The 26,627-nt window shown below is 44.8% G+C and overlaps 1 protein-coding gene across 1 annotated transcript in view; it reads left to right on the top strand.

The window, feature by feature from the left end:
- The window catches only part of LOC133623544 (uncharacterized), a 39,342-nt gene that overhangs the window by 6,642 nt on the left and 6,073 nt on the right, over positions 1-26,627 (top strand). The window contains exons 4-6 of the mRNA XM_072916113.1: positions 155-409; positions 8,914-9,018; positions 9,121-9,351. Coding sequence (XP_072772214.1) covers positions 155-409; positions 8,914-9,018; positions 9,121-9,351 — 591 coding nt within the window. The remainder of the gene's footprint in view (positions 1-154; positions 410-8,913; positions 9,019-9,120; positions 9,352-26,627) is intronic.

The following is a 26,627-nucleotide window of genomic DNA, read 5'->3' as shown; positions in this document are numbered from 1 at the left end:
ACTGATGACAGCGACTTAATAATCCCAAAGACATGGTGGTGCTCTTGTTCCTCAGCTTTGCTGCCTGCACTGCTCTGCTCTCAGGTAACAACGGAGCTCACACTTTGTGCTGGAATTAGTCCGTTTTTTGTCACATTTGTCGTCTTTTCATCAGGAGAAAAAGTCCTGCAGACTCCTGGTGACTTCATCGAGAAGACAGGAGAGACGGCCACCATCAATTGTAGTCATAGCGTGCCGAGCTACGACATGATCCTCTGGTACAAGAACGTGGAGGTGCAGATGCAGCTCCTGGGGTACCTGTACAACAGACAAGGCTTCCTAGAGAAGGGTGTGGACGTGGAGATCAAAGGGAGCGCCTCAGTGAACGAACAGTGCCAACTGATCATCCCAAAGCTCAACCTGAACAGCAGTGCACTTTATTACTGTGCAGCTAGCTACCACGCTGCAGCATTAAGCTGTCCTATCCAGTCATAAACCTGATAACACCCCCACAACCTCACACCTGGATCCAACCCTCCCCAGCACTCTTATTAGAACAGAGGTTAGCTTGGTGGTTCTACCCACAGACGTGGCAGCATGGTGACGGCAGAGACAGTCAGTGTGAACAACACCATGGCAAGTGCAGATTGACTTCTTGCAGTCAATAGAAACAATAGAAACAGTTTCTGGATCCTTTGAAATGGCCGGAAATTTCCCCAAAGTGATCAGCTCAGGTAGTCTCAGGCTTTGTCTACACTAAGCCCTTAAAGGGGAACATTATCACAATTTCAGAATGGTTAAAACCATTTAAAATCAGTTCCCAGTGGCTTATTTATTTTTTCAAAATTTTACCCATCACGCAATATCCCTAAAAAAAGCTTCAAAGTGCCTGATTTTAACCACCCGTCCATTTTCCTGTGACGTCACATAGTGAAGCCAACACAAACAAACATGGCGGAAAGAACAGCAAGCTATAGCGACATTAGCTCGGATTCAGACTCGGATTTCAGCGGCTTAAGCGATTCAACAGATTACGCATGTATTGAAACGGATGGTTGTAGTGTGGAGGCAGGTAGCCAAAACCAAATTGAAGAAGAAACTGAAGCTATTGAGCCATATCGGTTTGAACCGTATGCAAGCGAAACCGAGGAAAACGACACGACAGCCAGCGACACGGGAGAAAGCGAGGACGAATTGGGCGATCGCCTTCTAACCAACGATTGGTATGTGTTTGTTTGGCATTAAAGGAAACTAACAACTATGAACTAGGTTTACAGCATATGAAATACATTTGGCAACAACATGCACTTTGAGAGTGCAGACAGCCCAGTTTTCATCAATTAATATATTCTGTAGACATACCCTCATGTCAGCAGGCCAGGGAAGCTAGGGTCGATATTCTTCTCTTGATCATCTTCGGGACGGTGTGAGCCAAGACATCCAGGGGGTTTAGCTCGCTCGTCTGCGGGAACAAACTGCCGCCATTGCTTGCCGTGCTAGCGAGGTCCTTTGTCCCTGAATTGCTCACACACTCCGGCACATTCAATGGGGGTCTGGCGGCACATTTCTTTGACTTTATGGTTGGAAATGCATCTGCTTTGAGTGTCGCAGGATATCCACACATTCTTGCCATCTCTGTCGTAGCATAGCTTTCGTGGGTAAAGTGTGCGGAACAAACGTCCAATTTCTTGCCATTTTGGCATCTTTGGGCCACTGGTGCAACTTGAATCCGTCCCTGTTGGTGTTGTTACACCCTCCGACAACACACCGACGAGGCATGATGTTGGAATAATTGTTTGTAAGTTATCACAAAAGAAACATTGTATTACATTATGTTCCTGATGAGAAGATGAAGGCTGTCTTTCGAGGCCTAACAAGAGGAAGAAGGCTCGTGAAACTCCACTGTGATTTCAACACGGAAAGATGGCAGGATCTGCTCAACTTCCAGAGGAACTCTCTTTGAAGTGTTAAACGAACTCTCTTTGAAGTATTTCACAAACTCTCTTCCAACTATTTGGTAACCGAGGTCAACGCTATTTATGACCCGCTGCCCTCTTGAAGTCGCTGTGGTCAGGAGACGGGAGGGGTTATCCATTGTCCTCCAACACCTGCCCCAGCTGGATCCAGGAAGAGCCCAGCCCGAGACATCCTCTTCTTGGTCTTCAATGAGACCGAAAACAATGACTGTTTTGCATACTTCCTATTTCTGCTGAGACATGTGTTGGTGCGTGAACATTGAACATCTGAATAAAAGAGAAGACGAAAACCTTCTTGGTCAGAGCGTGGTGCAGGACTGTACAGAGAGTGCAGTGGCCATGTCTCTCCTCAATATTGAGTCCAAATTGAATTCTGTCTCTGTTTGATTCCTTGCCTTTTGTCTTGTTTAATAGATGTCCTCAGTGTTTGAACGTGACACATGATGTCTCCAAGGTACGGAAAACAGTCGAAAAAAACGGAAAATAACAGAGCTGATTTGACCCGGTGTTTGAGAAAATGGCGGATTGCTTCCCGATGTGACGCCACGTTGTGACGTCATCGCTCCGAGAGCGAATATTAGAAAGGTGTTTAATTCGCCAAAATTCACCCATTTAGAGTTCGGAAATCGGTTAAAAAAATATATGGTCTTTTTTCTGCAACATCAAGGTATATATTGACGCTTACATAGGTCTGGTGATAATGTTCCCCTTTAAAGGAATAATTATTTGGCCTAAGCCTGGTTTCAGCCACACTAAACCAGCGTTTAAGGTTCCCCTCCTCGGAAAAATGTTGACACGGGTATGTGTGCCGTGTATTTCTTGAATCGCCGACTCTTAGCTTTGTATGGACTCATTGATGGTTTACAAACTGAGTCCGGAGAGGTTTCGAAACTCGGAGCTAACCACTGGAAATATGGAGGCGAGTCATCCAGACATGGCTGTGTTTCTCCTTCGTCTACATGTACAGACACTTGTGGAAATCACACATGAATACCTTAAGAGAAAGCCATTGCAGCTATTCGGGATACAACACTTCTCAGACGGCAAGAGAACTTTCCAATGTCCAGGTCAGCTGTGATTCGACTTAGCCAAAAACTTTGGCCATTTGTCGAAGGAGAGACAACGAGACTGTGGAAAATGGCGAATGCTTTTGGACTGGCAAAGCAGACTGTATCAGTTATGTATGTCCCGGACTCAACGTCTAGGTCCAGAGTATATCAAGTCAGCAGAAAGGAATGGACAATGAAGGTGAAGGCAAAAGAGTGAGGAGTGTCCTGAGCAGATATCTACATCCCTAGATTGATTGATGTCAAATGTTCTTTATCACATTGTTTAGGTGTGTAATAAAGATGTGATTCATGTGTGATGTCTCAGGTGTGATTCACTACAATAGTCACACTGGATTCCACTTCATTGAAATAGCACAACACTGGATATTGTTCACATAAGTTACATTTAACAACACTGGAGGTGACTATGACCTGCACATTTTCCCAACATGCGTACTAGGTCACGTTGTGCTAGCGGACAGAGGGGGGAGAGGGTCTTAAACGACCATTGTGTTAGGTTAGGTGGGATTTACCCTGGATAACCTTATCCAGCTTAGTGTAAACGGGCCTCAGATCCTTGTCTAAGTTATTCCATGACCGTGGAGCAGCGTATCTGAAAGCTTTTTCCCCCAAGATTTGTGTTGGCTCAAGGAACTAACATGCCAGGGATGTCCTGTGACTGCAAACTGTAGCGACTGGAGTCTCTACACATAAAGGAACACAAATAAGGGGGAACCAGACTAAGGAGGGATTTATATATAACACACAACCATCGATGGTGGCTGCAGGATTAGGTCTCTGCTATTTGCAGATGATGTGGTCCTGATGGCTTCCTCCGGCCAGGATCTTCAGCTCTCGTTGGATCGGTTCGCAGCCGAGTGTGAAGCGACTGGGATGGGAATCAGCACCTCCAAGTCCGAGTCCATGGTTCTCTCCCGGAAAAGGGTGGAGTGCCATCTCCGGGTTGGGGAGGAGATCTTGCCCCAAGTGGAGGAGTTCAAGTACCTCGCAGTCTTGTTCACGAGTGAGGGAAGAGTGGATGGTGAGATCGACAGGCGGATCGGTGCGGCGTCTTCAGTAATGCGGACGCTGTATCGATCCGTTGTGGTGAAGAAGGAGCTGAGCCGGAAGGCAAAGCTCTCGATTTACCGGTCGATCTACGTTCCCATCCTCACCTATGGTCATGAGCTTTGGGTCATGACCGAAAGGACAAGATCACGGGTACAAACGGCCCAAATGAGTTTCCTCCGCCGAGTGGCGGGTCTCTCCCTTAGAGATAGGGTGAGAAGCTCTGCCATCCGGGGGGAGCTCAAAGTAAAGCCGCTGCTCCTCCACATCGAGAGTAGCCAGATGAGGTAGTTCGGGCATCTGGTCAGGATGCCACCCGAACGCCTCCCTAGGAAGGGGTTTCGGGCACGTCCGACCGGTAGGAGGCCACGGGGAAGACCCAGGACACGCTGGGAAGACTATCTCTCCCGGCTGGCCTGGGAACGCCTCGGGATCCCCCGGGAGGAGCTGGACGAAGTGGCTGGGGAGAGGGAAGTCTGGGCTTCCCTGCTTAAGCTGCTGCCCCCGCGACCCGACCTCGGATAAGCGGAAGAGGATGGATGGATGGATGGACAACCATCGAGAAAGTCTGCGTACTGTTAAAGGTGGAGAGTTTGCCTTTGCATACAAAGTGCAATGATGGACAAGGTTGTCACAAGCAGTAATAAAACATAAGGGCCGGTGATGTACAAGATCCAGTTTTTCAAATAAGCAAGTCTCCATTATCTAGCAGAGGCCTGAGAGTGGTCAGAATCAAGCATTTCCTAACTTTTAGGGGAAAACAGGACTTGTTTCTAAAGAAAAATCCCAATTTAGTTTTAACATTAGCCACAGGTTTTTCTATGTCCATCCATCCATCTTCTTCCGCTTATCCGAGGTCGGGTCGCGGGGGCAGCAGCCTAAGCAGGGAAGCCCAGACTTCCCTCTCCCCAGCCACTTCGCCCAGCTCTTCCCGTGGGACCCCGAGGCGTTCCCAGGCCAGCCGGGAGACATAGTCTTCCCAACGTGTCCTGGGTCTACCGGTCGGACGTGCCCTAAACACCTCCCTAGGGAGGCGCTCGGGTGGCATCCTGACCAGATGCCCGAACCACCTCATCTGGCTCCTCTCCATGTGGAGGAGCAGCGGCTTTACTTTGAGCTCCCCCCGGATGGCAGAGCTTCTCACCCTATCTCTAAGGGAGAGCCCCGCCACCCGGCGGAGGAAACTCATTTGGGCCGCTTGTACCCGTGATCTTGTCCTTTCGGTCATAACCCAAAGCTCATGACCATAGGTGAGGATGGGAACGTAGATCGACCGGTAAATTGAGAGCTTTGCCTTCCGGCTCAGCTCCTTCTTCACCACAATGGATCGATACAGCGTCCGCATTACTGAAGACGCCGCACCGATCCGCCTGTCGATCTCACCATCCACTCTTCCCTCACTCGTGAACAAGACTCCGAGGTACTTGAACTCCTCCACTTGGGGCAAGATCTCCTCCCCAACCCGGAGATGGCACTCCACCCTTTTCTATGTGTAACTTAAAATACAAGTTCTCGTCTCTGACAATCCCCGAGTACTTATAAGTCGTGACCATTTCAAGTTCGACTTTATGAGCAGTTGATATTTTTGGAGAGTTAAATGGTAATCGTTTGCCGTTCGAAAATAACACCACCGTAGATATTTTTTGCATTTCGCACTAGTCCCAGCTGAACAACATCAAAAGCTAACTGCAGGAGCTCAAAGGTTCGCACAACAGCGACTGGATGTATGGAGGACCCGGATGACTAGAAAGGAGGAAGGAGGGCTCGTGTGAGGATGCACATGGACCCTGAAATAAATGATCCGATTATGACGTGCGGTTTCATGCGTCACATGTTAAATCGGAATACTTTTCTTAACATGCGCGACACATGTTGCTGTAAACAAACATGGCTCTGTGGATTTCGGCTTGTTCGATGTTGTCACCTTATTTATTTACCAATTTTTCCTTCTGTTCACTACTTTTGTTTTACCTCTCTTTTTGAATGGAGCTGTTCTGCCCTCCATGTTGTGGTATATACTGGTTGCTGCGCGTCTTCAAGTTACGACAATCTGCGTACGTGCCTGAGGCTAGCAGTTAGCACTAGGAGTAGCTGCAAGGTCGTGAATAGAACTGCTCGTTAATACGACAACCGAGTCCCTTCTTTGATTGTTACCTCGACACAGGATACTCCAGACCGTACTCTTGTACGGTCCCATTCAACATTACTTATGTTGAATGGGAGGAGACAGCAGCAAGACAATCACTTCATTCCGAGATCCATCCATCCATCCATCTTCTTCCGCTTATCCGAGGTCGGGTCGCGGGGGCAGCAGCCTAAGCAGGGAAGCCCAGACTTCCCTCTCCCCAGCCACTTGGTCCAGCTCCTCCCGGGGGATCCCGAAGCGTTCCCAGGCCAGCCGGGAGACATAGTCTTCCCAACGTGTCCTGGGTCTTCCTCGTGGCCTCCTACCGGTCGGACGTGCCCTAAACAACTCCCTAGGGAGGCGCTCGGGTGGCATCCTGACTAGATGCCCGAACCACCTCATCTGGCTCCTCTCGATGTGGAGGAGCAGCGGCTTTACTTTGAGCTCCCCCCGGATGACAGAGCTTCTCACCCTATCTCTAAGGGAGAGCCCCGCCACCCGGCGGAGGAAACTCATTTGGGCCGCTTGTACCCGTGATCTTGTCCTTTCGGTCATAACCCAAAGCTCATGACCATAGGTGAGGATGGGAACGTAGATCGACCGGTAAATTGAGAGCTTTGCCTTCCGGCTCAGCTCCTTCTTCACCACAACGGATCGATACAGCGTCCGCATTACTGAAGACGCCGCACCGATCCGCCTGTCGATCTCACCATCCACTCTTCCCTCACTCGTGAACAAGACTCCGAGGTACTTGAACTCCTCCACTTGGGGCAAGATCTCCTCCCCAGCCCGGACATGACACTCCACCCTTTTCCGGGCAAGAACCATGGACTCGGACTTGGAGGTGCTGATTCCGAGATCGCTAAATTTAATACCCCCTTCACGACCAAAGTATAGCGGACGTCAAAGACATGCGCGGTAAGGATCATTTCGACCTGAACTTTGGAATAAGTGTTTTCATCCGCTCCGATCTAAACCACCCGTCTAGATCGGAAGGAAATTGTGATCCGAACATGTGCGATCGGGTCAAAAATTACAAATGGCGTGTTTACGTTAAGCATTTTTATTCCTGTTAGGCTTTTAATCCAATTAATTGTGTCGGTGTGCACTGTATGATCAGTGCCAGAGCTTGGTCCGCATTGCCGGCAGTAAGTCGGACACGTTTCCAGTGAGGGTTGGACTCCGCCAAGGCTGCCCTTTGTCACCCATTCTGTTCTGAACTTTTATGGACAGAATTTCTAGGCGCAGTCAAGGCGTTGAGGGGATCTGGTTTGGTGGCTGCAGGATTAGGTCTCTGCTTTTTAAACATGATGTGGTCCTGATGGCTTCATCTGGCCAGGATCTTCAGCTCTCACTGGATCGGTTCGCAGCTGAGTGTGAAGCGACTGGGATGAGAATCAGCACCTCCAAGTCCGAGTCCATGGTTCCCGCCCGGAAAAGGGTGGAGTGCCATCTCCGGGTTGGGGAGGAGATCTTGCCCCAAGTGGAGGAGTTCAAGTACCTCGGAGTCTTGTTCACGAGTGAGGGAAGAGTGGATGGTGAGATCGACAGGCGGATCGGTGCGGCGTCTTCAGTAATGCGGACGCTGTATCAATCAATCAATCAATCAATCTTTATTTATATAGCCCTAAATCACAAGTGTCTCAAAGGGCTGCACAAGCCACAACGACATCCTCGGTACAAAGCCCATATCGATCCGTTGTGGTGAAGAAGGAGCTGAGCCGGAAGGCAAAGCTCTCAATTTACTGGTCGATCTACGTTCCCATCCTCACCTATGGTCATGAGCTTTGGGTTATGACCGAAAGGACAAGATGACGGGTACAAGCGGCCCAAATGAGTTTCCTCCGCCGGGTGGCGGGGCTCTCCCTTAGAGATAGGGTGAGAAGCTCTGCCATCCGGGAGGAGCTCAAAGTAAAGCCGCTACTCCTCCACATCGAGAGGAGCCAGATGAGGTGGTTCGGGCATCTGGTCAGGATGACACCCGAGCGCCTCCCTACGGAGGTGTTTAGGGCACATCCGACCGGTAGGAGGCCGCGGGGAAGACCCAGGACACGTTGGGAAGACTATGTCTCCCGGCTGGCCTGGGAACGCCTCGGGGTCCCACAGGAAGAGCTGGATGAAGTGGCTGGGGAGAGGGAAGTCTGGGCTTCCGTGCTTAGGCTGCTGCCCCCGCGACCCAACCTTGGATAAGCGGAAGAAGATGGATGGATGGATGGTGTGCACATAGGTAGTGTTCCACTAATCAGCGTTTTTCAGCCTGCAAACGTTCATGCAACTCAAAAGTTTTTAGCGGTCTTCGTTCTCTCCTTTGTCAAGTAGCTTGTAATGGAAATACATCCAAAAGTGTCCTGGAATACTCTAATGGTTTAGAACCACCTCAACTGTGTTCAATCAATCAGGGTTCGATAGCATAGCCCATTCCTTAAAGGTTCTTCTGGAATTTTCCAAAGTCTCTGGTGGTGACTTGGAAACTAATTGGTTTCTGGTGGAACTCTATTTACATGGATAGTTTTCAGTGGAAACGTAGGGGGTGTTTTATTTATGGAAAGTTCCTGTGAAAGTTCCCGCAGTGGAAATGGACCTGATTTGACTGTGAGACACAGTCTTGAAGACAGGACTGGTTAAGGATCAAGAGCAAACATCGCCCCTTTCTTTAATGTTGATGGAAAGGTGGCAAAAGGGTGACTTCCTGTGTGACTTCCTGCCTCTCCTTCAGAATCAATACAAAGTCACAAAGAGCTTCTTTGGGTGGTCACATTCATCATGAAGCCTCAGTCTTCAGCTCTCATTGTCTTCATTACCCATGTCCTCTGTACGGCAGGTAAGGCTGGTGTACTGATGAATCCTGATCGTTGAGCAACGATGCTGGACACTGAGGCGCAATGTCTTTTTAAGGCTTCTCAGAGACTTGATTTCTTCTCAGGGGTCAAGCTGAGCCAACACACAGAGGTTTCCCAGACACCTCACTCAGTGTTCGGGAGAGAGAACGACCAAATCACGCTGAGCTTCAGCCATGCGATCCAGAACTACGACACCATCCTGTGGTACCAACGCTCCACCGAGACTACCAACCTGAAGTTTATCGCCTCTGTGAACTACAAAGCAGCCTCGGTGGAGGCGCCTCTTGGAGGCCACTTCAACGTGAGCGGCGATGGTGAGAAGATAGCTCACCTTCACATCCTCAAACTGAGACACCGTGTTGACAGCGGACAGTATTTTGGTGCGACAAGCACCCACAGTCGGAAAGAAAACTACTCTACCGCACAAAAACCCCCAGAAGTTAAGAGGACACCAAAAGAAGATCAAGCTGCTTTATTTGCTTTTTTTCTCATTGCACCCAAAAAGTGTAACAAAACTTGTTTCCAGTCAACCCGTCCAAGAAACAGAAATACAATTAAAGCTGCAAGCAGCGTTGGTCAGGCCCGCGTATTTGGCAGGTGCTAGTCCTAAGTGTCCCAATACTTTTGTCCAGTTATAGTCCTAAGTGTCCCAAAACTTTTGTCCAGTATTAGTCCTAAGTGTCCCAATACTTTTGTCAAGTTGTAGTCCTAAGTGTCCCAATACTTTTGTCCAGTGTAAGTGTCCCAATACTTTTGTCCAGTTTTCGTCCTAAGTGTCCCAATACTTTTGTCCAGTTTTCGTCCTAAGTGTCCCAATACTTTTGTCCAGTGGTATTCCTAAGTGTCCCAATACTTTTGTCCAGTGTAAGTGTCCCAATACTTTTGTCCAGTTTTCGTCCTAAGTGTCCCAATACTTTTGTCCAGTGGTATTCCTAAGTGTCCCAATACTTTTGTGCAGTGTAAGTGTTCCAATACTTCTGTCAAGTTGTAGTCCCAAGTGTCCCAATACTTTTGTCCAGTTTTCGTGCTATGTGTCCCAATACTTTTGTCCAGTGGTAGTCATAAGTGTCCCAATACTTTTGTCTACTTTTAGTCCGAATTGTCCCAATACTTTTGTGTAGTGTACCTACCTTGTCTGCATTGTGTGGGCACGCTGGTGCTTCCTGCTTTTAAGCAGCCATCTTGAAAAAACAGCAGCATCAGCGCAGAGGTTCTTTGAAGGGTCATAAAATCAAAACCGGAGCAGGTATCAAAACTCTTTCGCCAACTTTTAATCAGAAGGGTTCAATTGCTCTCCTGTGTTAGTTTGAAGCCGAAACAACAAACACGCTCAGAGGAGATAATGTTTGAAGAAAGGTGACCGGTTTTTACAAAAATGTTGTTTTGAAGGGGGAATAGCAAACTTCCTGTTGATTTTTGCTGGGGGTTGTCAATTTATGAAATGTAGGTCTAAGTTAGACCTACATAGAGATTTTTGTTTCATGTCTCTCCGACCTTCCCAGTGGGAGTTACAGGCAGTTGTGTCATTTTTTTCTTCCGAGGAGCAGTTTTTTCTGCGTTTTATTCAAAAATTGCGCTAGAGCGCAATTTTGAGATTTGGGGTTAGGTTTTTTATAAGATCGCAATTGTTGCCAGTCCTGATGTGTGCGTTCAGTTTGGTGAGTTTTGAAGCATGTTAAGGGGGTCAAATTTCAGCTCAAAGAGGCAAAAGTTACTGTTTTTAGTACTTTTTTGTCTTGAAGGGGGAATTGCCAACTTCCTGTTGATTTTAGCCCGACAATGTACCATTATGAAATGTAGGTCTAAGTCAGACCTACATAGAGGTTTTTGTTTCATGTCTCTCCGACCTTCCCAGTGGGAGTTACAGGCAGTTTTGTAATTTTTGTCTTCCGAGGAGCGTTTTTTTCTGCGTTTTATATGAGATTTGGGGTTAGGTTTTTTTATAAGATCGCAATTGTTGCCAGTCCTGATGTGTGCGTTCAGTTTGGTGAGTTTTGAAGCGTGTTAAGGGGGTCAAATTTCAGCTCAAAGAGGCAAAAGTTACTGTTTTTAGTACTTTTTTGTCTTGAAGGGGGAATTGCCAACTTCCTGTTGATTTTAGCCCGACAATTTTGAAGGGGGAATAGCAAACTTCCTGTTGATTTTTGCTGGGGGTTGTCAATTTATGAAATGTAGGTCTAAGTCAGACCTACATAGAGGTTTTTGTTTCATGTCTCTCCGACCTTCCTAGTGGGAGTTACAGGCAGTCTAGTTTTTTTTCCCTAGGGGACGCTAGAGCGCAATTTTGAGTTTTGTGGTTCGGTTTTTTAAAAAAAAGGCAATTTTCGCAGGTCCTGATGTGTGGGTCAAATATGGTGAGTTTTGAAGCATGTTAAGTGGGTCAAATTACAGTTTAATGTGGCGGCGGAAGAATAAAGAATAAAGAATAAAACCTTACAAATTCAATAGGTCCTTATGTCCCATTGTATAAGGACTCCCTTTGGGAGTCCTTATACAATGGGCCATGCGGGCCCTAAATATGACAAGATTGGACAGGACTGGAACTGAAGACCCTGTAAAAGATAGGAAAAACAAGAGGAGGGCGAAATAAAAGCCAATCCCAAACTATGCTCCTGTAGGAGGCGCAGTGTGGGACTAGGAAAAAAACCTCAGCAAACATAAGCACATATAAAAATGACATAGGAACTTGAGACTCGCTGCCATGACATGGTATGGGGGGGGGGTGGGCTTTGCCTCCGCCTTCTTTGAGAGTCAGAGAGAAGAATGGTCAAACAAAAGTGAAAAACTCAAAAGTAAAATACAGTCGTGTTCTTTTTCAGTTTTCTTTCAGGAAGACAACATTCCATCCAACATCGACACCACTTCCAGTGTGGAGCTCTTGTTGAGCGTCTGGATGGACGAGCTTCATGAAGCCCTGGCTGAATGAGCATGTGTCGGACACTTAGGATTTCCCTGGACGGATTCTTGCTCATCCGAGCGTGTCGGACATTGACCAAGAGCTAGTGGGCAGCCTAGGACGGCGTAGCTTTGTTGGGTCGATGGCGGAGCACTGCAGAGGCCACCGCGGTGTATGTGGCTGTAGAAATGGAGTTTTTGTTTTGTTTTGTTGTTGGTCTATGCATGGTACAATTGTATGTACACTATATGTATTATTTATTGCTAATTGTTTTGTTTTTCCTTGTCCTACTTTTGTGACGGTATGTAGAAATGGCGCCGCTGAAGTGGCAGCTGTTTGCATCAGCTCTATGATTTATGTCCTAGGTGTTCTTTGATGTTTCCCTCTTGTTTTCATGTGGTTTTTACCTTACTTTTTGGTTGACTTTTTCTATCTGCACTGCAAACGCATCATTTCCCCATTGTGGGATGAATAAAGCCCTCAAATGCAATGTTCCTACATGAAGTGGAAATGATTGATTGGACAGTTTCTGTCCTATCAATCATTTCCAATGATTATTAGGGACCGCAATGTCCCTTTGGGACTGAGGACCCTATTGTAATTGTAAGGTTTTATTATTATTATACCGGCCGCCTCTTTGAGCTGTAATTTGACCCTCTTAACATGCTTCAAAACTCACCAAATTGAACACACACATAAGGACTGGCAAAAATTGCCATCTAATGAAAAAAACAAACCCCAAAACTCAAAATTGCGCTCTAGCGCCCCCTAGGTAAAAACACAGACAAAACTGCCTATAACTTCCTGTAAGAAATGTCGTAGAGACATGAAACAAAAATCTCTATGTAGGTCTTACATTGACCTAGATTTCATACACTGACATCCTTCAGCAAAAATCAACAAGAAGTTGGCAATTCCCCCTTCAAAACAAAAGTTTTGTAAAAACGGTCACTTTTGCCTCTTTGAGCTGTAATATGACCCCCTTAACATGCTTCAAAACTCACCAAACTGAACACACACATCAGGACTGGTGAAAATTGCAACCTAATAAAAAAACCAAACCCCAAAACTCAAAATTGAGCTCTAGCGCCCCCTAGGAAGAAAACACAGACAAAACTGCTCCTAGGAAGAAAACACAGACAAAACTGCCTGTAACTTCCAGTAAGAATGCCGTAGAGACATGAAACAAAAACCTCTATGTAGGTCTCACTTAGACCTACATTTCATAAATTGACAACCCCCAGCAAAAATCAACAAAAAAATTGCAATGCCCCCTTCAAAACAAAAGTTTTGTGAAAACCGGTCACCTTTTTTCAAACATTATCTCCTCTGAGCGTGTTTGTCGTGTCGGCTTCAAACTAGTACAGGAAATAGATTGAACCCGTCTGATTAAAAGTTGACGAAAGAGTTTTAATTACTGCTCCGGTTTGGATTTTATGTGCCGTCAAAGTCGGTCCCGTCCATCGCTGCTTGCAGCTTTAATTAGGGCCCGCATGGCCCATTGTATAAGGACTCCCAAAGGGAGTCCTTATACAATGGGCCATAAGGACCTATTGAATTTGTAAGGTTTTATTCTTTATTCTTTATTCTTCCGCCGCCACATTAAACTGTAATTTGACCCACTTAACATGCTTCAAAACTCACCATATTTGACCCACACATCAGGACCTGCGAAAATTGCCTTTTAAAAAAAAAAACCGAACCACAAAACTCAAAATTGCGCTCTAGCGCCCCCTAGGAAAAAAAAACTAGACTGCCTGTAACTCCCACTAGGAAGGTCGGAGAGACATGAAACAAAAACCTCTATGTAGGTCTGACTTAGACCTACATTTCATAATAGTACATTGTCGGGCTAAAATCAACAGGAAGTTGGCAATTCCCCCTTCAAGACAAAAAAAGTACTAAAAACAGTAACTTTTGCCTCTTTGAGCTGTAATTTGACCCCCTTAACACGCTTCAAAACTCACCAAACTAAACGCACACATTAGGACTGTCAAAAATTGCGATCTTATAAAAAAAACCTAACCCCTAGCGCAATTTTTGAATAAAACGCAGAAAAAACTGCTCCTCGGAAGAAAAAAATGACAAAACTGCCTGTAACTCCCACTGGGAAGGTCGGAGAGACATGAAACAAAAACCTCTATGTAGGTCTAACTTAGACCTACATTTCATAAATAGACAATCCCCAGCAAAAATCAACAGGAAGTTTGCTATTCCCCCTTCAAAACAAAATTTTTGTAAAAACCGGTCACCTTTCTTCAAACATTATCTCCTCTGAGCGCGTTTGTTGTTTCGGCTTCAAACTAACACAGGAGAGAGATTGAACCCTTCTGATTAAAAGTTGGCGAAAGAGTTTTGATACCTGCTCCGGTTTTTATTGTATGACCCTTCAAAGAACCTGTGCGCTGATGCTGCTGTTTTTTCAAGATGGCTGCTTAAAAGCAGGCAGCATCAGCATGCCCACACAATACAGACAAGGTAGGTACACTACACAAAAGTATTGGGACAATTCGGACTAAAAGTAGACAAAAGTATTGGGACACTTATGACTACCACTAAACAAATGTATTGGGACACTTAGGACTAAAACTGGACAAAAGTATTGGGACACTTAGGACTACCACTGGACTAAAGTATTGGGACACTTACACTGGCCAAAAGTATTGGGACACTTAGGACTACAACTTGACAAAAGTATTGGGACATTTAGGACTAAAACTGGACAAAAGTATTGGGACACTTAGGACTACAACTTGACAAAAGTATTGGGACATTTAGGACTAAAACTGGACAAAAGTATTGGGACACTTAGGACTAGCACCTGCCAAATACGCGGGCCCGACCAACGCTGCTTGCAGCTTTAGTTTGTATTTATTTCTTCTCAACTGTTTTGAATTCGACTTGCCTAAAGAGGCCCTACCATTTCCTGGGGACGGTTGTACAAGATGGTCAATATTGATTGGCAAGTGGCGGTCCTCAAACCTGATCTTGATCCGCATGTCCTGGCTAATAACAGACTAATAGCCAATCTGCCGTTTCTGTCCCAAGTCCTAGAAAAAGCATTTGCTAAGCTGTGAAACAATGATTTCTTTGAGCTATCTCAAGCAGGGTTTAGAAGGCATCATTGCACAGAAACCGCACTCGTAATTTGCCTTCTCTTTCGCCCAGGACACGATCAGCTGCTTATCCTCAGCTCCTGATATGGCTTGTGCAGCCCTTTGAGACCCTCGTGATTTAGGGTTATCTTAGTAAACATTGATTGATTGATTGATTGATTGTCCTCCACATTCTTGCTTATCTCATCCCATGCTGGCCTACCTCTGGACATTATAAAGTCCGGATCCGGGGTGGACCACTCCCCTAAGCCAGTGTTTTTCAACCACTGGGCCTTTGCACACAGGTGTACCGTCAGATATTATTTATTATTATTATTTATGTACGGTGGGAAAGAATGTAATTCCACCTAATTGGTCAACCAAATATTGTTAGCAAACTAATAAAACGTTTGAAAGGTTTGAAACCGTAGCCTATAGGCATACCTTGGTATGTTTTGGGTTAGGCTGCTAAGCATGCTCTACTTATTTTCACCAGAGTTGGTTGTAGTTGGTTTTAGTCTTTGTTTTCTGATGGTACTGACAATAACCATATGATTGTTGTGATATTGTACGCAGGCATGACATATTTCTTCCTGAAAATAGCCTCATTTCTGTGTGAAATGTGTTGGTTGGAGCAGTGTTTTTCAAGCCGTGAGATATTGTCTGGTGTGCCAAGCCAAATGACGCAATTCCACCTAATTGTTCGGAAAAATATTTTCTGTAAAGCAATAATTATAATCGGCAAACAATGTGCTGTTGTAGAGTGTCGATGCCGTCTGGAGATCAGCAGAGTAACCATGTAATACTCCTCCATATCAGTAGGTGGCAGCAGGCAGATAATTGCTCTGTGAGCCTACTTTGAGACAAGATCATTGTTGATACATGGATGGTTGTGGTTTGAAGTGGTATCAGGACTTTATATTGCCAATATAGCTTTTTGAGTTTCATTTTTAACATTTTCTGCTGCCCCTGGATTTTTTTCAATGAAAAAAATGTGCCTTGGCTCAAAAAAGGTTGAAAAAAACTCCTCTAAGCATCAGTCAGCGACGTCTCGGCACTCTGACGTGTCTACATACAAGAGGATCCCCCTGCTGACCTCCCTATGGACTGGACTCTCACATTTTCAAACCATATCCACTTGGCATCCATTGCACCATATCTTTGGTCCCTTCCAAGGTTTCTCGTTGTTCCCATTGGGTTGAGTTTGATTCGATTTCTTGAACTTTGATTGATTGTCCTCTCTTCCACCTGTCTCTCCCCGAACTGGCTACGAGGGCAAATGGCCAAGACTGGCCCTCTGTAGCGGGGGCGCAGTCAGACGCCAGGAAAGATTGATTTTGGACTTTTTCTGTTTCGTCGAGGACTGCGCAGGAATTCGTTATGTGAGGGGTGCATTCTGTCATGATCCCATATAACAGTTCAATCAATCAATCATCCATCCATCCATCCATCTTCTTCCGCTTATCCGAAGTCGGGTCGCGGGGGCAGCAGCCTAAGCCCAGACTTCCCTCTCCCCAGCCACTTCGTCCAGCTCCTCCCGGGGGATCCCGAGGCGTTCCCAGGCCAGCCGGGAGAGATAGTCTTCCCAACGTGTCCTGGGTCTTCCCCGTGGCCTCCTACCGGTCGGACGTGCCCGAAGCACCTCCCTAGGGAGGCGTTCGGGTGGCATCCTGACCAGATGCCCGAAAACTCGGACATGGGAGGAGTTCGGGGAAGCCATGGAAAACGACTTCCGGACGGCTTCGAAGCGATTCTGGACCACCATCCGCCGCCTCAGGAAGGGGAAGCAGTGCAATGTCAACACCATGTATGGTGAGGATGGTGCTCTGCTGACCTCGACTGTGGATGTTGTGGATCGGTGGAGGGAATACTTCGAAGACCTCCTCAATCCTGCCAGCGCGTCTTCTTATGAGGAAGCAGGGCCTGGGGAATCTGTGGTGGGCTCTCCTATTTCTGGGGCTGAGGTTGCCGAGGTAGTTAAAAAAGCTCCTCGGTGGCAAGGCCCCGGGGGTGGATGAGATCCGCCCGGAGTTCCTTAAGGCTCTGGATGCTGTGGGTCTGTCTTGGTTGACAAGACTCTGCAGCATCGCGTGGACATCGGGGGCGGTACCTCTGGATTGGCAGACCGGGGTGGTGGTTCCTCTCTTTAAGAAGGGGCACCGGAGGGTGTGTTCTCACTATCGTGGGATCACACTCCTCAGCCTTCCCGGTAAGGTCTATTCAGGTGTACTGGAGAGGAGGCTACGCCGGATAGTCGAACCTCGGATTCAGGAGGAACAGTGTGGTTTTCGTCCTGGTCGTGGAACTGTGGACCAGCTCTATACTCTCGGCAGGGCCCTTGAGGGTGCATGGGAGTTTGCCCAACCAGTCTACATGTGTTTTGTGGACTTGGAGAAGGCATTCGACCGTGTCCCTCGGGAAGTCCTGTGGGGAGTGCTCAGAGAGTATGGGGTATCGGACTGTTTGATTTTGGCGGTCCGCTCCCTGTATAATCAGTGTCAGAGCTTGGTCCGCATTGCCGGCAGTAAGTCGGACACGTTTTCAGTGAGGGTTGGACTCTGCCAGGGCTGCCCTTTGTCACCGATTCTGTTCATAACCTTTATGGACAGAATTTCTAGGCGCAGTCAGGGCGTTGAGGGTATCTGGTTTGGTGGCTGCAGGATGTGGTCCTGATGGCTTCATCTGGCCAGGATCTTCAGCTCTCACTGGATCGGTTCGCAGCCGAGTGTGAAGCGACTGGGATGGGAATCGGCACCTCCAAGTCCGAGTCCATGGTTCTCGCCCGGAAAAGGGTGGAGTGCCATCTCCGGGTTGGGGAGGAGATCTTGCCCCAAGTGGAGGAGTTCAAGTACCTCGGAGTCTTGTTCACGAGTGAGGGAAGAGTGGATCGTGAGATCGACAGGCGGATCGGTGCGGCGTCTTCAGTAATGCGGACGCTGTATCAATCCGTTGTGGTGAAGAAGGAGCTGAGCCGGAAGGCAAAGCTCTCAATTTAGCGGTCGATCTACGTTCCCATCCTCACCTATGGTCATGAGCTTTGGGTCATGACCGAAAGGACAAGATCACGGGTACAAGCGGCCCAAATGAGCTTCCTCCGCCGGTTGGCGGGTCTCTCCCTTAGAGATAGGGTGAGAAGCTCTGCCATCCGGGGGGAGCTCAAAGTAAAGCCGCTGCTCCTCCACATGGAGAGGAGCCAGATGAGGTGGTTCGGGCATCTGGTCAATCAATCAATCAAAGTTTATTGACATAGCTCTTAATCACAAGTGTCTCAAATAATAGTGTCTCTTGAATAATAGGATATTGAGACTGATTTGGTGGATTTAAAGATTCCTTCTTTATGTCAACCTGTTGGTGGGTTGGTAGGAAATTGTAAATGGGTATTTGGTGGGTAGGTTTTGAAATGAATTGTATTTTGTAAAATCCCGCAGAGAGCGCTGGAGTTCCCAGGCCTCTGGTAGAAGACCCGAGGTGTGTCCAGTACATAGTCTCATTACATGCATTTCAATGTTATCGGAAATGTGAGCGGTCCATATGTTGTCCTATGTTGTGGTATGTCATGCTGGTATGTTATACTATGTTAGCTTATGCTCTACTATGCGGCAGACCTGGGCAAACTAAGGCTTTTCAATCTGGCCCCCCGGACATTCCCAAATATATTTTTTAGATGTTTAAGATGTCGAGTGTAGCTGCCATTATGATGTGCACTCATGTTTTCTAATGACCGGAAGTCTTCAACTATACTAAGTCTTTACATGCTTGGAATCTGCGCTTTTGCATGATATACTAGTTACTATGGTCATCTAATTAGTTACTATGGTCATCTAATTAGTTACTATGGTCATCTAATTAGTTACTATGGACATCTATGAGCTCAGGCCCAGTGAAGTCGGCGGCGTTTCTGGGTGTTGTTGATAAATGGCTTTCATTTTGCATAGTAGAGTTTTAACTTGCACTTACAGATGTAGCGACCAACTGTAGTTACTGACAGTGGTTTTCTGAAGTGGTCTTGAGCCCATGTGGTGATATCCTTTACACACTGATGTGGCTTTTTGATGCCACATCACCTTTTGATGATATTACGGAGCGTAGATGGTGAAATCCCTAAATTCCTTGTTGAGAAATGTCGTTCTTAAACAATTTGCTCAGGCATTTGTTGACAAAGTGGTGACCCTCGCCCCCGTCCTCGTTTGTGAATGACTGAGCATTTCATGGAAGCTGCTTTTATACCCAATCATGGCACCCACCTGTTCCCAATTAGCCTGTTCACCTGTGGGATGTTCCAAATAAGTCTTTGGTGAGCATTCCTCAACTTTCTCAGTCGAAGCGTTTCTGGGTGTTGTTGATAAATAGCTGTGGCTTTGCAAAGTAGAGTGTGAACATGAAATATCTTGTCTTTGCAGTCTATTCAATTGAATATAAGTTGAAAAGGATTTGTTGTATTCTCTTTTTATTGACCATTTACACAACCTGACAACTTCACTGCTTTTGGGGTATGTAAACATAGATTTGTTTTCTCTAAATTTGGCCCCCTGAGTGAAAATAATTGTCCAGGCCTGCCATGTGGTGTTATGTGTGTTTAGTAAAGGTGTATGCAGGTCGTGGGTGGTAGGGGTGAAAGGGTGTGCAGCATCACCGCCTTTTCTTCCTGAGTTTCTTTTCTTAGCGCCACACAAATAGCAGCCTGAGAGTGGAGATGCAAGCAGAGATATGGAGCTCCATGGTGGGGGATGAGAGTTCTGCTGGTGGGGGGAGTGAAAACCAGAAAAAACTAGTGCAGGTTTTTGAGTTGGGTGTTCACACCGTGGGTACAGGGGGCCACGGTGATACAAAGCAATTGAGGGGCCGTACAAAAACCTCCTCCCGTTAGATCCATGCTGGGAGGTGACAGGAGATCTTCTTCACAGCACAAATGCAATTTGTCTTCACTCCCCTTGAGGAAGGAAGTCTTCACAAATCCTTGTCGCGCTCATTTTGCTTTTTTAAAGACTTTTTGGGAAGACCTCTTGGGAAAAGGGATGAAGGATGGAGAAGTCAATAGTCTGGACTGTGGAGTCCAGGTGACAGGATGATGAAGACCTTCTTACCTGGGACCACAGTGGACCAAAGGGAAGACAATCAGGGATTTGCTAGCACCACCAAGGTGTTTCTGGCAAGGGAGGAGAAGTTGTATCTAATGTGGTTTTTATGTCGGCGTGTTGACTCTGTGCCACCTATGAAGCCTACTTTGGCCAGGGTACCAAACTGACCATTCTTGGTGAGTAGGACTACAGTTTCTTTGGGGGGGCCAAAAGGGGTCCACCAGGCTGGACAACAAAGACTAAAGCCAAGTTGACTTTTTGGAGCAGGAACAAGGTTAACGTTTCTACCAGGTCAGACACTCGCCGTAGGAACTGTAGACCAGTCCAGAGTCCAGGTCAGACACCCGCTGTAGGAACTGTAGACCAGTCCAGAGTCCAGGTCAGACACCCGCCGTAGGAACTGTAGACCAGTCCAGAGTCTTACAAGCAAACACGTTTTTTTGATCAAACTAAAGTTGGGAGTAATGCATGGAGTGGTTCTGGGTTGTTTTGGATACCAGACACCTGCAGTGTGTCTTCTTCTCAAGTCTACTTTGGCGCAGGAACAAGGTTAACAGTTCTAGGTAAGAAACCAGATTCGGTCAATTTAAGGAATTTAAAAAGAAATAGTTATTTTAAAAGAGTTCAAGATGGTGGTGTAGGAGGGTATTGTTGTTTAGTGCACGAGACAACTGCACTGTGGGAAGTTACGGCAGTGAAGCTTTCTTTGGCGCAGGAACAAGACTCTCGGTTCTAGGTAAGACACCAGAATTGGTCAATATGAAGACTTACAGCGTGTTAATGGAACATTACTTTTAATGGCAATACAGTTGGAGAAAATGCCTAGCATCATCCTGGGTTGGTAAGCACACAAAACAGTTGCACTGTGGCGACTAGGTTTTGGAATTGTCTTTGGCGCAGGAACGAGGCTAACAGTTCTAGGTAAGACACCAGAATAAGTCAATGTAAAGACTTTAAGTCAGAGCCTTAATGAAACAAATAATGTGATGGAGTTAAAAGTTGGAGAAAAAAAGAGCAACGTTCGATTTCTGCACGAGAAAACCGCACTGTGAATACCTATTCTGAAGTCTACTTTGGTGCAGGAACAAGACTAACGGTTCTAGGTAAGACACTAGAATAAGTTGATGTAAGGAATTGAAAAGAATCTGAGAAAACTGCTTCAAACAAAGATAAAGTTGGAGGGTTGGAAAAAATAAAGTAACAGATTTTGGTGAACAGAACACTGTGACTGGTTATAGTTCTGAAGTTTTCTTTGGCCCAGGAACAAGACTAACAGTTCTAGGTAAGACATCAGAATAAGTCAATGTATATACTTTAAATACTTTCAGAGCCTTAATGGAAAATTAATTTAATGGAGTTGAAGTTGGAGAACAAGGAGCTAAGTAGTTTTCTACAAGAGAAAACTGCACTGTGACTAGCTATTCTGAAGCCTACTTTGGCCCGGGAACAAGACTAACGGTTCTAGGTGAGACACCAGAATAAGTCAATGTAAGGAATTGAAGAGATTCTGAGAAAACTGTTTCAAACGGAGATAAAGTTGGAGGATTGGAAAAAATAGAGTAGCAGATTTTGGTGAACAGAACACTGTGACTGGTTATAGTTCTGAAGTTTTCTTTGGCGCAGGAACAAGACTGACAGTTCTAGGTAAGACACCAGAATAAGTCCATGTAAAAACTTTAAATGCTTTCAGAGCCTTAATGGAAAATTAATTTGATGGAGTTGAAGTTGGAGAAAAAAAGAGCAACGTTCGTTTTCTGCACTAGAAAACCGCACTGTGACTAGCTATTCTGAAGCCCACTTTGGCGCAGGAACAAGACTAACGGTTCTAGGTAAGACACCAGAATACGCCAATGTAAGGAATTGAAGAGATTCTGAGAAAACTGTTTCAAACGGAGATAAAGTTGGAGGGTTGGAAAAAATAGAGTAGCAGATTTTGGTGAACAGAACACTGTGACTGGTTATAGTTCTGAAGTTTTCTTTGGCGCAGGAACAAGACTAACAGTTCTAGGTAAGACACCAGAATAAGTCAATGTAAGGAATGATTTCAGAGTCTTAATGGAAATTATTTTTAATGGAGTTAAAGTTGGAGAAAAAGTAGCTATGTAGTTTTCTGCACGAGAAACCCGCACTGTGGCTAGCTCTGCTGAAGCCTACTTTGGCGCAGGAACAAGACTAACGGTTCTAGGTAAGACACCAGAATAAGTCAATGTGAGGAATTGAAGAGATTCTGAGAAAACTGTTTCGAAAGGAGATGAAGTTGGAGAATTGGAAAAAATAGAGTAGCAGATTTTGGTGAACAGAACACTGTGACTGGTTATAGTTCTGAAGTTGTCTTTGGTGCAGGAACAAGACTAACAGTTCTAGGTAAGACATCAGAATAAGTCAATATAAAAACTTTAAATGCTTTCAGAGCCTCAATGGAAAATTTAATTTGATGGAGTTGAAGTTGGAGAAAAAAAGAGCAACGTTCGTTTTCTGCACGAGAAAACCGCACTGTGACTACCTATTCTGAAGCCTACTTTGGTGCAGGAACAAGACTAACGGTTCTAGGTAAGACACCAGAATAAGTTGATGTAAGGAATTGAAAAGATTCTGAGAAAACTGTTTCAAACGGAGATAAAGTTGGAGGGATGGAAAAAATAGAGTTGCAGATTTTGGTGAACAGGACACTGTGACTGGTTATAGTTCTGAAGTTTTCTTTGGCGCAGGAACAAGACTAACAGTTCTAGGTAAGACACCAGAATAAGTCAATGTAAGGAATGATTTCAGAGTCTTAATGGAAATTATTTTTAATGGAGTTAAAGTTGGAGAAAAAGTAGCTATGTAATTTTCTGCACGAGAAACCCGCACTGTGGCTAGCAACGCTGAAGCCTACTTTGGCGCAGGAACAAGACTAACAGTTCTAGGTAAGACACCAGAATAAGTCAATGTGAGGAATTGAATAGATTCTGAGAAAACTGTTTCAAACAGAGATGAAGTTGGAGGATTGGAATATATAAAGTAACAGATTTTGGTGAACAGAACACTGTGACTGGTTATAGTTCTGAAGTTTTCTTTGGCGCAGGAACAAGATTAACAGTTCTAGGTATGACACCAGAATAAGTCAATGTACGGAATGGTTTCAGAGTCTTAATGGGAATTATTTTTAATGGAGTTAAAGTTGGAGAAAAAGTAGCTATGTAGTTTTTTGCACGAGAAACCCGCACTGTGACTAGCAATGCTGAAGCCTACTTTGGCGCAGGAACAAGACTAACGGTTCTAGGTAAGACACCAGAATAAGTCAATGTAAGGAATTGAAGAGATTCTGAGAAAACTGTTTCGAACGGAGATGAAGTTGGAGGATTGGAATATATAAAGTAACAGATCTTGGTGAACAGGACACTGTGACTGGTTATAGTTCTGAAATGTTCTTTTGCCCAGGAACAAGACTAATGGTTCTAGGTAAGACACCAGAATAAGTCAATGTAAGGAATTGAAGAGATTCTGAGAAAACTGTTTCAAACGGAGATGAAGTTGGAGGATTGGAATATATAAAGTAACAGATTTTGGTGAACAGGACACTGTGACTGGTTATAGTTCGGAAGTTTTCTTTGGCCCAGGAACAAGACTAACAGTTCTAGGTAAGACACCAAAATAAGTCAATGTAAATACTTTAAATACTTTCAGAGCCTTAATGGAAAATTAATTTAATGGAGTTGAAGTTGGAGAACAAGTAGCTATGTAGTCTTCTACAAGAGAAAACCGCACTGTGACTAGCTATTCTGAAGCCTACTTTGGCCCGGGAACAAGACTAACGGTTCTAGGTGAGACACCAGAATAAGTCAATGTAAGGAATTGAAGAGATTCTGAGAAAACTGTTTCGAACGGAGATGAAGTTGGAGGATTAGAATATATAAAGTAACAGATCTTGGTGAACAGGACACTGTGACTGGTTATAGTTCTGAAATGTTCTTTTGCCCAGGAAGAAGACTAACAGTTCTAGGTAAGACAGCATTTAAACTTTTAGTAGTTTATATCAAATTGTTTAGGGTACAAGACAACTGCACAGCTAGCTATTGTCCTTCCGTTCAGTCACTTCCAAGTAAACTGGTTTGAAAGTAAAGTAGTGGTTGTTAAGGAAACAAAACCAGACATTAGTCGTCTTCTTAAGTCGTGGTCTTAGTCCGGTCCACAAAGCAGTCCTGCCTCCTAGGCTGAGACAGAGCAGGTTGAGGAGGTTTGTGTCACAGCTGGAAGCCTCTGTGCTCCTACGACCCAGCTTTTTTTGCTGCAGGAACCAAAGTCAGCGTTTTAGGTAAGAAAATGTGCCAAATCCAAACAAAGTCGACTGGCGGCTATTTTGCTTGAAGTGAGGCGGGAAATTAGGCTTTTTTGTGGGATTTTGCAGCTTTTATTTGCCAAAGTAACGTTCAAATGTGTGAAAGTTAGCTTGTGCTCGTAGAAACACTTCTTCTTGAGGTTTTCACTTCCAAGCAGCAATGAAACTTTTGCTTCTCAGCCAAATCATTTCTTGTTTTGTTTTTTTTGGATCAGACGCTCTCATCTGCTGTCGGAGCTTTTGCAGCTGCGAGGAAACTCGGCAGGCAGGACCGCGTCTTCTTTGGGGTTTCATGTCAACAGTCTCGCTGTTTGGTTCATGTGCGGTAAACCAGCACAAACTGTCACAAATTGTCCTTTTCAAGATGAAATAGTGAGAAATTTCACTTTGTCAGGAAGACCGTTCAATGAAATATGCAAATGTTCTTGTTGTTTGTTGGGATACGCTGAAAAAAACCCAACTTGCATCTGTGACAAGGTCAAGGTTGAAAAGTGTTATTATGTTTAATGAAATAATCATCTTAAGACTAAAGGACTCTTGCACACATTTTATGATTAATGTATTTTATTGTACTTGTTATGATCCGTTGCGCGGATCATGACATTTAAATATTATGAAAAACTATTTTTTTACTTGATTGAGGACTAAATTGTCTTTGATTTGTAGGCAAACATACGCTGGCTTCAACAGAGTACATTGAAAATGGAAAAGATGTTGACAAAACACGTACATCAGGATCACTGACTAACGCTCGTAAATCCTACCTGATTTTATTGAGGACTAACTTCTTCAGGATGATTGCGAAGACGAGTACATTACGTTTGTTGTCCATCAAATAGTCTTTGACTGTTACAAAAAGACGTAGGCTAGGTTCTTCTTAGGTTGGCTTTGTAGTCTGATTTATCTTTGACTTTGTATTCCACATCTCAGAATTTTGAAAGGCGAAACGTCTTCTAGTACAAAGCAAACAGTCCAGTTGTGATGGATTGACTGACCTGAGATGACAAAGACCTGATGAACGAGAACCTCCATAGACATTTATCTTTGATGTTTCTAAAAACACCTACATTCAATTGATCAGAGACTAAATCATGGCAAATGTTAGGTTGACTGATAAGTCTAAATCCTCACCGACAATTGAATTGTCTTCAAAATTACGTACGCCACTTGACTCCAAAACAGCTCCGTTATTTGGAATCAACTAGTCTTTGATGGTTACGACAACTCCATCTTTGGGTTTATCAAAGACTAACTTGTCTTGGATTTTTATAAAAACGTCATTGGCGACTGAATTGGGAAAACACGTTCAATGTGTTTGTTAAAAAAATCTAAAAGTCGACTTCAGTTCTTAGAAAAAGACGTACGTTAGGTTCATTCGAGAGAAAATCATCTTCAATGTTTAGAAAAACATTCAACTTCAAGACTAAATCATAGACAACGTTTATAAAAATGATGAAGGTCCAAAACTTATTTAAGTTTTTACAAAAACAGGAACATTTGTTTGATTGGATTCGAGACAAATGACTTTCACTGCATCGTCTAAACTGAAAAACAAGTTTGGTGAAGCTGACAAATCATGGACAATGTTTCTAGAAAGAATGGTTTTATGTTCATTGAAAGTCCGAAATGAAGGTTATTGTTTATGAAAGAGACCTAAGTGAGGATTGCTGAGGACTAAATAGTGGTAGAAAAATGGTACATCCGGGTCATGGGGTTAAAAAACACTTTCTTGGGGTTTATTGAAGGCTGTAAATTGTCTTTGGTGTTGAAGAAAGACTAACTTGTCTTGGATTTTTATAAAAACGTCATTGGCGACTGAATTGGGAAAACAGGTTCATTATGTCTGTTAAAAAAATCTAAAAGTCGACTTCAGTTCTTACAAAAAGACGTACGTTAGGTTCATTCGAGAGAAAATCATCTTCAATGTTTAGAAAAACATTCAACTTCAAGACTAAATCATAGACAACGTTTATAAAAACGGTGAAAGTCAAACACAAGTTTGGTGAAGCTGATAAATTATGGACAATGTTTCTAGAAAGAATGGTTTTATGTTCATTGAAAGTCCGAAATGAAGGTTATTGTTTATGAAAGAGACCTAAGTGAGGATTGCTGAGGACTAAATAGTGGTAGAAAAATGGTACATCCGGGTCATGGGGTTGAAGGCTGTAAATTGTCTTTGGTGTTGAAGAAAGACTAACTTGTC

Source organism: Nerophis lumbriciformis, linkage group LG26, assembly GCF_033978685.3.
Source record: "Nerophis lumbriciformis linkage group LG26, RoL_Nlum_v2.1, whole genome shotgun sequence".
Lineage (NCBI taxonomy): Eukaryota > Metazoa > Chordata > Actinopteri > Syngnathiformes > Syngnathidae > Nerophis > Nerophis lumbriciformis.
This window is presented reverse-complemented; position numbering and strand designations above follow the sequence as displayed.